The sequence below is a fragment of the Nanorana parkeri genome, unplaced genomic scaffold (assembly GCF_000935625.1).
Source record: "Nanorana parkeri isolate BGI_ZX_2015 unplaced genomic scaffold, ASM93562v1 scaffold731, whole genome shotgun sequence".
NCBI lineage: Eukaryota > Metazoa > Chordata > Amphibia > Anura > Dicroglossidae > Nanorana > Nanorana parkeri.
In genome coordinates, this window is record NW_017306999.1 from 696,619 (window position 1) to 707,636 (window position 11,018).

An 11,018-nucleotide genomic window follows, 5' to 3' on the forward strand; every position below is an offset into this window, starting at 1 on the left:
CACCCGAACCAATTACGCGGACAGGGCCAGACTTGCCAGTGGGGTGAGGCTGGACTGCACAGAATCAGGCAGCGGCGGCTGCCTAATGAGGCAAATTAGGCGGCCGCAAGGCCCTAAGAGCGGTTGTCTAATTAGAGAGCTGCCCGGTGGAGGGGAGGGCCCAGTGAGATGCGGTTCGGCTGGCTTTGTACAGGAAGGTGGAGGAGAAGCAGCGGGGTGGCTCGGGGCTGGCCATAGCATGTGATCTGATGGCGGGATGTCCCAGAAGCAGGCTGGGGACTGCAATGTATTCTTTAGATTGAGGGGGGTGCCCGAGTTTAGTCTTGCCTAGGGCAGCACAAAGCCAAAATACACCACTGGTCACCAGTGTGCAGGAAGAGGGGGGAAATGTTCCAACGGGGACACCTGTCTGAAGCCAGGCCACTCCCCCCGTACAATTCCGTTCAAACAATTTCCAGGAGGTGGAAGTCTCACTAGAATCTTCATATGTGACACGAAGAAGCCGCATGCCACTTCTGCAAAGACAAAACCAACTTCATTGGTTCAGTGTTATCAGGTCCTATCGCTGACGCATTTCGTCCATTGCGAAGCTTCATCGACTCACCTTCCACAGGGAGGCAAAAACGCGTCAGCGAGAGGACCCGGGTGGAGCGTCTGGAACAATAAAGCTGGTTTACGGAAGCGGTGTGTGACTCCGTGATACATGCCTGGGCTTGTTTGGAGGTGAGGGATCCCGGATCAATGGGCGCCAGCACCCGGAGGGTATCAGCAGCGGTCCCGGGAGGGGTAACAACAACAAACATGGTCCGCCTCCTGCCTCCGACTTCAGAAACTAAAAACCGGAACAGCGATCAGTAAATTTACTAACGGGGTCATTCTGTCCGGCAGGTTCTGGTTCCCTCCCCGTCGTGTCCGTCTCTGTCAAAGATGGCGGCGTGGCGGTGTCTTTCCTCGCTTCCGATTGGTTCCCCCGGCCGAAGATGCATTGGGAGCTGGAAGGTGTCGCCGTCGCCGACGCATCAGAGACCGTCTCCAACCAAAGCAACGGACTGTTCACCTTGGAGAGCAGCGTCCTGCTGAGGATCCCCGGCCGCCGGCGTCTATACGGCGCAGCGCGTCACCCCGTGACCGGGAAATTGACTGGACTTCATGTGACTGTCTCAGGTGCGTGCTCCAAACTTCCATCACGTATGATTGGCCCCCCGGGAGCCATTGTTATATCGGTGGCAGAGGGATCATGGGTGCAGCGCCAAGATGGCCGACAGGAGTCGTGTCCTGACACTTAGAGGGCGATTTATAAATCTTTCACCGAGCCGTATCTGAGTGAATGCCATTCACATGCCATTCACACGCCATTCACACGCCATTCACACGCCATTCACACCACTAGACGGAGCCACGGAGTATCGGAAAGTCCTGTGCTCCTCGGTTCCCCCTAGTGGCGGGAATGTCATGTGAACGGCCTTCACCCAACATGGCCAGGAGAACATTTTATAAATCAGCCCCTTAAAGTGAACCCGGCTTTATACAGAGCCCTGACTCCTCTCCATGTTGAGATTAAACCCCGCCCCCTTGAGCGCTAAGTCCCGCCCCTGTCTTTCTATCAGCCACAGAAGCTCCGGCAAACCACTGAGGGTCCGGGGTGGGAGCAGGACTCAGGTCCCTTTTACGTTATCTGTTGTTACATTGCACGGCAATGCACCAGGCACGCGCGACTCATTCACACCGCCCTACAGCAAAGCACCCTCCAACGCGTTGCAGCGCACCACAATGCGTGGTAAGGAACCACCATGAGTCAGAAAAATTCCGCTTCTGAGAAAGAGGCGCCGCACACCACAAGTTGATAGTTGATACAGTTTAATTCCAATGTAAGGTCAGATAAAAGATCAAATTAAAAAACCAACGCGTTTCATCCAGGGGGCGGGTCCTGGGCCAGCGAAACGCGTTAGATCCTTAATATGATCTTCTATCTGACCCGACATTGGAATAAAATCGTATCTGGGTTGTGGCGGGGGGGGGACTAATCGACTTGTGGTGTGGGCCTCCATCCCAGAGCCACAAGATGGCGCTGAGGAGCGTAGGAAATGAAGACATGTTAGAAAGGAGATACAATGTTACAATTCCAGAGGCCACTGGAGGGAAAGAGCGTGCAAATGTGACCATTGATACAGGGGCGTCCCGAGGCCGGGTGTGATGTCATCGCGCATGCGCGACCATCTGATTGACGCCTGCCGGTGGCCATCTTGGTAATGGACGCCGGCAGAGAGAGGAGGGGACGTTCACCCGGCGGGATGAGGTATGCCGCCGGGTCCCCTCCTCCCTCCTGACACTGTCGGGTTCTCGTTCCATGACCGAGTGCCCGGCTTTTTAGAGAGGGGTGACACCAAAATGACGGTCATTTTGGTGTCACCCGGGCCGCACCCCCCATGTGACGTCACTGCATTTGAAGAGCCGCGGTGACATTTCTGGGCTCGTTCCCTCCGCCGGTCTCTGGAATTGTTACATTGTATCTCATCACCGACCTGTTTCCTGCGCTCCTCAGCGCCACCTTGTGGCCACGTCGGGGTACTTCCTCCCGCTCACTCTGTCCTTTATGAATTACATTCGATCAGAGGAGAAAGTACATTCGATTTTGCCCCCGATCTGACGACAGCCGGGTGACTGGCGCACAGCGAGCGTCTGCGCAGCTTCGCCGGGGGAATACATTGTATACGAATAGGCGCATTGTGCGGTTGAAGTCGCGGTGGACTTCTGGTCGGTGGCGGCGCTGTGTGTGCGATCCGCTGCGTGTTTGTATCTCTCTGTATCAGTGATCGGCTGTTTGTCTCTGCAGAGGAAATGTTCCCGCGGCTCTCATCCTGGGTCTACGCCTTCCTGTTTGTTGTTCCCCTATTGCTGGTCGGCGCGGCATTTCTGATATTTGCCATAAAAAGACAGATGACCCAGAAAGGTGAGTAGGAAATGTTGTCAACCAATAACCGTGTCCTGAGGTGGGCCTAGCGTCAGGTATTGGTACACAAATGCCTGACACAGATCAGCCCCTGACTGCAGTCTCTCACGTTGTGACCTGCTGTGTTCACAAATGCCTGACACAGATCAGCCCCTGACTGACCTTGTGGCTGTGCTCACACATGTCTGACACAGATCAGCCCCTGACTGCAGCCTCTCAGCTTGTGTCTGTGTTCACAAATGCCTGACACAGATAAGCCCCCACTCTAGCCTCTCACCTTGTGGCTTTGTTCACACATGTCTGACACAGATCAGCCCCTGACTGCAGCCTCTCAGCTTGTGACTTGCTGTGTTCTCAAATTGCTGACACAGATCAGCCCCTGACTGCAGCCTCTCACCTAGTGTCTGTGTTCACAAATGCCTGACACCGATCAACCTCTGGCTGCAGCCTTTACCCTTGTGATTTGTGGCAAGTAAAAATGTTGCAGACTGATCACGGGGGAGGGGAGACTGAGGAAATGCTTCTTGTGTTTATTTGGTTGCCGTCATTTTATACATTTTCCTTTTTGTGTTTGTCTTGTAGAGGCGCAGCAGAGAAGAAACGGTGAGTCCCTGTAGAGGAATAATGACACATTGTCATATATATCTATATCCGTGTCCGTGTCCTCATCTCATCGTTATCACTTCCTGAACAATCTCAGTGTTGTAATGAGAAAATCTGCAGCCAGAGAGATTCCTGACGTGTGGCTCTGTGCGGACTTCGGGGGCCAGCAGAGGACCAATTCCCCCCCCCGTGGGGCCGCACTGCAAGGAAGGGGAAATGCGCTTTTTGATGACATTAGATAGGAATGCGCCGCCACCATTATTTCCACACTGAGTGCCGATACTTCTCCCCAAGTACTTGCCGATACCAACTACCGATACCTGTTTTATAGTGTCATGTGACTAAGGATTTTAGGAAAGTGGTGGAGCGCCAGGGCCCGGTTGTAGCTGCAACTGCTGCCACCCTGATATTTCTGCGACTGTCTTCAAGCTGTAGAAGGACTACAAATCCCAGCAATGCAGAATAATAGTATACGAACTTGCTACATACTCTGTGCTGCCGCTCTGCTCCTGCATGCCAACCTGATGTTTTGGGTGGAGGGTCTCAGGAGGGGGAGATATGCAGAGGGTCCCAGGAGGGGGAGGAGTGCGGAGGGTCTCAGGAGGGGTGCAGAGGGTCCCAGGAGGGGGAGGAGTGCGGAGGGTCTCAGGAGGGGTGCAGAGGGTCCCAGGAGGGGGAGGAGTGCGGAGGGTCTCAGGAGGGAGAGGGCGGGAGGGGGGGGAGCGGGGGGGGGGGGGAGGGCGGAGGGACTCAGGAGGGGGAGATGTGAGGAGGGACTCAGGAGGGGGAGGAGTGCGGAGGGTCTCAGGAGGGGTGCGGAGGATCTCAGAATTGGTGTGGAGGGTCTCAGGAGAGGTGTGGAGGGTCTCAGCAGAGGTGTGGAGGTCTCAGGAGAGGTGTGGAGGGTCTCAGCAGAGGTGTGGAGGGTCTCAGGAGAGGTGTGGAGGGTCTCAGCAGAGGTGTGGAGGGTCTCAGGAGAGGTGTGGAGGGTCTCAGCAGAGGTGTGGAGGGTCTCAGGAGAGGTGTGGAGGGTCTCAGCAGAGGTGTGGAGGGTCTGGGGGGTGGGGAGATGTGCGGGCCGGCGGAAGCCCTGGAAACAGGCACCGTGTGGTTCCCAAAGAGGCTGTTGTGGGGTCCCAAGCAATCGAGGGCCCTCAGGCAGCTGCTTGAACATTTAAAGCTATCGTATCAGTTTTTGTTATGCGGACATTTGTACGAGCACTCAGGATATTGCCCGGTATCGGCACCAATACAGATCCTGGTATCATTCTCGGTTCATCCCAAATGTTAGAAATGTTCAGTCTGCAGATTGGGATAAAAGTAATTCTAGTATTGATGAGTCAGAAATAATTTGCAGACAATCTCCGAGATATTTGGTTTTTGTTCCATTTCTGGGGAAATTCTAATCTGCTTTTTTTTCTGTCTGTGGTCCTGCAGGTGAATTGTGTTCAGAATTGGGTAAGTAAGACAAGTCGTATGAGTGAGTTCTTGGGGTTCATACACAAAAGGGGGTCTATTTATAAACATTCACTATGACCAGCTCTGTGAACTTTCATTGTATGTGAATTGAGGCAAAAACGTTCTTGGCGTATTTTCTTTTCAAGTTGAATGTAATGTAATACCACATTGTGGCCTCTAGATGGCGCTGTGGAGCATGGGAAATACATATTTATTCCCTCTGCTCCTCGCCTCCATCTAGTGGCCACAATGTGGTATTAGATTATATTAAACTTGAAAAGAAAATATGCCAAGAACGTTTTTGCCTCTATTCACACACAATGAACATTCACAGAGCTGTTTATAAATAGACCATGTGAATGTTTTTGCACGCAGCCCTCCCTAGGTAATGCCTGCCTGTGATGCTGAGCCTCCATTATTAAAAGAGTTAAATTGCAATGATTGAAAGGGGAGGGGCCAGGGACAGTCAGGCTCAGCGCTGGGGAAGAAAAGGCTAGATGATGCTGGATGTCCTCCAACCAGGAAATGAGGCGGGCTCTATCTGACTCCCTGCAGCTTCTAATGCACATTGTGAGAAGCTCGCAGTGTGCAGTGAAATCAGAGGAAGCCTTTTCAGTCCAGGGGAGGAGCCGGTACAACTGTGCAAGACTGAAGGCACATAAGCAGCTGCATAAAAGTTTATGTAAGAAGGTAAGCGGAGGGTATGTGGAGCTGGGTCAGCACAGACAGCAATTAAACACTCCCAGAAGAGGAGGGGGCGATGACATGCAATGGCCTGCAAGGATGGCAGGGACTAGGTTAGGGAGATGACCCGTCCTGGACCAGTCAAACTTTCTGGCTAGACACATTGCACATGTTAATGGCAAGGGAACACACTGCAAGTTTTTCAGATTGGTGACAGGGTCTCTTTAATGATTGAATGACACTTCCTGTGTGTTGTCTGATTTTAGATTGGAGGAAAGCGGTGATGACCCCAGGTAAGCTCCTCCCCCAAGTCCAGTCCCCCTCATCTTATACCATCTCCTCATCTTCCCTCCCCTGGGTCCTCTCTTCTTCTACCTCCAATACCTCTGTTCCTGTCTCCTCATCTTCCCTCCTCCGGGTCCTCCCCTCTGCTATCCCCAATACCTCTGTTCCTGTCTCCTCATCTTCCCTCCTCCGGGTCCTCTCCTCTTCTACCTCCAATACCTCTCTTCCTGTCTCCTCATCTTCCCTCCCCCGGGTCCTCTCCTCTTCTACCTCCAATACCTCTCTTCCTGTCTCCTCATCTTCCCTCCCCCGGGTCCTCTCCTCTTCTACCTCCAATACCTCTCTTCCTGTCTCCTCATCTTCCCTCCCCCGGGTCCTCTCCTCTTCTACCTCCAATACCTCTCTTCCTGTCTCCTCATCTTCCCTCCCCCGGGTCCTCTCCTCTTCTACCTCCAATACCTCTCTTCCTGTCTCCTCATCTTCCCTCCCCCGGGTCCTCTCCTCTTCTACCTCCAATACCTCTCTTCCTGTCTCCTCATCTTCCCTCCCCCGGGTCCTCTCCTCTTCTACCTCCAATACCTCTCTTCCTGTCTCCTCATCTTCCCTCCCCCGGGTCCTCTCCTCTTCTACCTCCAATACCTCTCTTCCTGTCTCCTCATCTTCCCTCCCCCGGGTCCTCTCCTCTTCTACCTCCAATACCTCTCTTCCTGTCTCCTCATCTTCCCTCCCCCGGGTCCTCTCCTCTTCTACCTCCAATACCTCTCTTCCTGTCTCCTCATCTTCCCTCCCCCGGGTCCTCTCCTCTTCTACCTCCAATACCTCTCTTCCTGTCTCCTCATCTTCCCTCCCCCGGGTCCTCTCCTCTTCTACCTCCAATACCTCTCTTCCTGTCTCCTCATCTTCCCTCCCCCGGGTCCTCTCCTCTTCTACCTCCAATACCTCTCTTCCTGTCTCCTCATCTTCCCTCCCCCGGGTCCTCTCCTCTTCTACCTCCAATACCTCTCTTCCTGTCTCCTCATCTTCCCTCCCCCGGGTCCTCTCCTCTTCTACCTCCAATACCTCTCTTCCTGTCTCCTCATCTTCCCTCCCCCGGGTCCTCTCCTCTTCTACCTCCAATACCTCTCTTCCTGTCTCCTCATCTTCCCTCCCCCGGGTCCTCTCCTCTTCTACCTCCAATACCTCTCTTCCTGTCTCCTCATCTTCCCTCCCCCGGGTCCTCTCCTCTTCTACCTCCAATACCTCTCTTCCTGTCTCCTCATCTTCCCTCCCCCGGGTCCTCTCCTCTTCTACCTCCAATACCTCTCTTCCTGTCTCCTCATCTTCCCTCCCCCGGGTCCTCTCCTCTTCTACCTCCAATACCTCTCTTCCTGTCTCCTCATCTTCCCTCCCCCGGGTCCTCTCCTCTTCTACCTCCAATACCTCTGTTCCTGTCTCCTCATCTTCCCTCCTCCCGGTCCTCTCCTCTTCTACCTCCATTACCTCTGTTCCAGCCTCCTCATCTTCCCTCCTCCGGGTCCTCTCCTCTTCTACCTCCAATACCTCTGTTCCTGTCTCCTCATCTTCCCTCCTCTGGGTCCTCTCCTCTTCTACCTCCAATACCTCTGTTCCTGTCTCCTCATCTTCCCTCCTCCGGGTCCTCTCCTCTTCTACCTCCAATAACTCTCTTCCTGTCTCCTCATCTTCCCTCCTCCGGGTCCTCTCCTCTTCTACCTCCAATAACTCTCTTCCTGTCTCCTCATCTTCCCTCCTCCGGGTCCTCTCCTCTTCTACCTCCAATAACTCTCTTCCTGTCTCCTCATCTTCCCTCCTCCGGGTCCTCTCCTCTTCTACCTCCAATAACTCTCTTCCTGTCTCCTCATCTTCCCTCCTCCGGGTCCTCTCCTCTTCTACCTCCAATAACTCTCTTCCTGTCTCCTCATCTTCCCTCCTCCGGGTCCTCTCCTCTTCTACCTCCAATAACTCTCTTCCTGTCTCCTCATCTTCCCTCCCCCGGGTCCTCTCCTCTTCTACCTCCAATAACTCTCTTCCTGTCTCCTCATCTTCCCTCCTCCGGGTCCTCTCCTCTTCTACCGCCAATACCTCTGTTCCTGTTCCCTCATCTTCCCTCCTCCGGGTCCTCTCCTCTTCTACCTCCAATACCTCTGTTCCTTTCTCCTCATCTGCCCTCCTCCGGGCCCTCTCCTCTTCTATCCCCAATACCTCTGTTCCTGTCTCCTCATCTTCCCTTCCCCCGGGTCCTCTCCTCTTCTACCTCCAATAACTCTCTTCCTGTCTCCTCATCTTCCTTCCTCCGGGTCCTCTCCACTTCTACCTCCAATACCTCTGTTCCTGTCTCCTCATCTTCCCTCCCCCGGGTCCTGTCCTCTTCTACCGCCAATACCTCTGTTCCTGTTCCCTCATCTTCCCTCCTCCGGGCCCTCTCCTTTTCTATCTCCAATATATTTTGCCTTTGCCCCTGCAGAGTACATCACATTCTCCCCTGAGACCGCCCACCCGGAGCTGTCCGTCACTGAGGACTCCCTAACCCTGGTGAACCAGCCTCCTCCTGACATGCCTATGCCGAGTAACGTCCGTTTCGAGACTGAGCGTTGCTGCCTTGGGTTCCCGGCCTTCACCTCCAGGTGCCACTACTGGGAGGCGGATGTGGGAGGTGGACTGGAGTGGGCAGTGGGCGTTGCTTCTCCACAGCTGCAAAGACAAGGTGATGCCTACATGTTCCACCCCCAGGCGCTGATTTGGTGCATCGCCCGATTTACGGAGACCTTTAAAGCTTTGGACACGCCGGAGAGTCCACTGGCCATGGTGGAGGGCACCTTGGAGAAGGTTGGAGTCTACCTCAATCTGTCAGGTCCAAGGGAGCTCACCTTCTATGACCCCCAAAGCTGGGATGTTCTCTATTCCTTCACCAATGTGGGTCGGGAAAGGGAAAGTGTCCTGCCGTTCTTCTGGCTTGGCAGAAATGGTGGCAGCATACAGTTACAAATGAACCAGTTGCCTATAAACATGGAGGCTGTCCAAGAATTTAACCATTCAGTCTTAAAGTAGAAGTTGAGGTCATCCTCTTGCCTGAAACCTTTCGCAACATTGACTGAATGAGGACATGCATAAAAAAATGGTCGCCACTCACCTCCTGTGTGTATGAAGAAACAGAGGCCAGTACTACATTCCTCCTCGCTATGAGGCTTTAAAGTGGGATACTGTTAAGCACACTTAGGAACTGGAACACAATTTTGTCCGTGTGTGGTCAGGAAGTTGATAGGCAGCAACTGCCAGACACTAGTTGGCTCCAAAAGTTGTCCTGAAAGTGACCAAAGCTTAAAAACATGCCTGTGCCTGCACACAGAATCGAAATTCGTACGAATTTTCCTGAAATTCGTAGATTCGGAAGCATACGAAATCCAAATGGCAGTTTCCGAATTATATCCGAAATACGAAATTCCGTTAACGAATTTCGGATCCGAATTTCTTTGAAACGGGAACTAATATTACCCCTGTAAATGAGGTTGAACAACATGACAAGATTTTTTTTTTTTACCCGAAATACGCATCCGCTGCTGCTGAGAGTTGCATTACAAATACAGGCAGGAAATACGAAATTCCGTTGACGTATTTTCGTTCCGTTACGAACTTTCGTTATATTGAAGTTAAAAAGCAAAGTACATTTATATTGGAGTTGATGGTAGTTTTTTTTTATCCGAAATACGAAATTTGGATCCGGAATCCGTTAACGGAATTCGTATTTCGGATAAAAAAACAACTACCACATCGACTCCAATATTAACAAAGGTATTTTTGCTTTTTAACTTCATCATAACGAATGTTCGTAAAGTTACGAAATAACGGATATTCTGAAACAAAACGGAACTAATTTTTTGACGGCGCACAAGTCTACTGTAGACCTGGAGGAGACAACTTCAGCACCCCAGCTTATGCCCAACTACAATTCCCACCATGCCTCTGCCTCTGGGAGTCATGCCTGTGGCCGTCAGAGTCTTGCAATGCCTCATGGGACTTGTAGTTCCACAACAGCTGGATGGCTGGTGTAGACAGACTGTAAGGAAGGGAGCGGAGCGTGGTCACATGTCACTGTGTAATGTTTTACAATAAGACGTTTTATATCTTTCTGATTTCGCCATTTACAACACCTGAGCCCTGAAGAAGGGGGGGGGAATCTTCCCTCCTCCGGGCCCTCTCCTTTTCTATCTCCAATATATTTTGCCTTTGCCCCTGCAGAGTACATCACATTCTCCCCTGAGACCGCCCACCCGGAGCTGTCCGTCACTGAGGACTCCCTAACCCTGGTGAACCAGCCTCCTCCTGACATGCCTATGCCGAGTAACGTCCGTTTCGAGACTGAGCGTTGCTGCCTTGGGTTCCCGGCCTTCACCTCCAGGTGCCACTACTGGGAGGCGGATGTGGGAGGTGGACTGGAGTGGGCAGTGGGCGTTGCTTCTCCACAGCTGCAAAGACAAGGTGATGCCTACATGTTCCACCCCCAGGCGCTGATTTGGTGCATCGCCCGATTTACGGAGACCTTTAAAGCTTTGGACACGCCGGAGAGTCCACTGGCCATGGTGGAGGGCACCTTGGAGAAGGTTGGAGTCTACCTCAATCTGTCAGGTCCAAGGGAGCTCACCTTCTATGACCCCCAAAGCTGGGATGTTCTCTATTCCTTCACCAATGTGGGTCGGGAAAGGGAAAGTGTCCTGCCGTTCTTCTGGCTTGGCAGAAATGGTGGCAGCATACAGTTACAAATGAACCAGTTGCCTATAAACATGGAGGCTGTCCAAGAATTTAACCATTCAGTCTTAAAGTAGAAGTTGAGGTCATCCTCTTGCCTGAAACCTTTCGCAACATTGACTGAATGAGGACATGCATAAAAAAATGGTCGCCACTCACCTCCTGTGTGTATGAAGAAACAGAGGCCAGTACTACATTCCTCCTCGCTATGAGGCTTTAAAGTGGGATACTGTTAAGCACACTTAGGAACTGGAACACAATTTTGTCCGTGTGTGGTCAGGAAGTTGATAGGCAGCAA

At 52.5% G+C, this 11,018-nt stretch overlaps 2 protein-coding genes across 2 annotated transcripts in view; both read left to right on the forward strand.

Annotated features, from left to right (window-relative positions):
* Nucleotides 1-9,025, forward strand: part of LOC108793221 (butyrophilin subfamily 1 member A1-like) — a 17,954-nt gene extending 8,929 nt beyond the window's left edge. The window contains exons 3-7 of the mRNA XM_018564175.1: nucleotides 889-1,164; nucleotides 2,834-2,950; nucleotides 3,533-3,553; nucleotides 5,962-5,988; nucleotides 8,442-9,025. Coding sequence (XP_018419677.1) covers nucleotides 889-1,164; nucleotides 2,834-2,950; nucleotides 3,533-3,553; nucleotides 5,962-5,988; nucleotides 8,442-9,025 — 1,025 coding nt within the window. The remainder of the gene's footprint in view (nucleotides 1-888; nucleotides 1,165-2,833; nucleotides 2,951-3,532; nucleotides 3,554-5,961; nucleotides 5,989-8,441) is intronic.
* A 278-nt stretch (nucleotides 9,026-9,303) lies between these two features.
* LOC108793222 (butyrophilin subfamily 2 member A2-like) lies at nucleotides 9,304-10,797 on the forward strand. Its single transcript, XM_018564176.1, has 2 exons — nucleotides 9,304-9,334; nucleotides 10,214-10,797. Exons 1-2 carry the CDS (start codon nucleotides 9,304-9,306, stop codon nucleotides 10,795-10,797), a joined length of 615 nt encoding a protein of 204 aa, XP_018419678.1.
* Nucleotides 10,798-11,018: the final 221 nt, after the last annotated feature.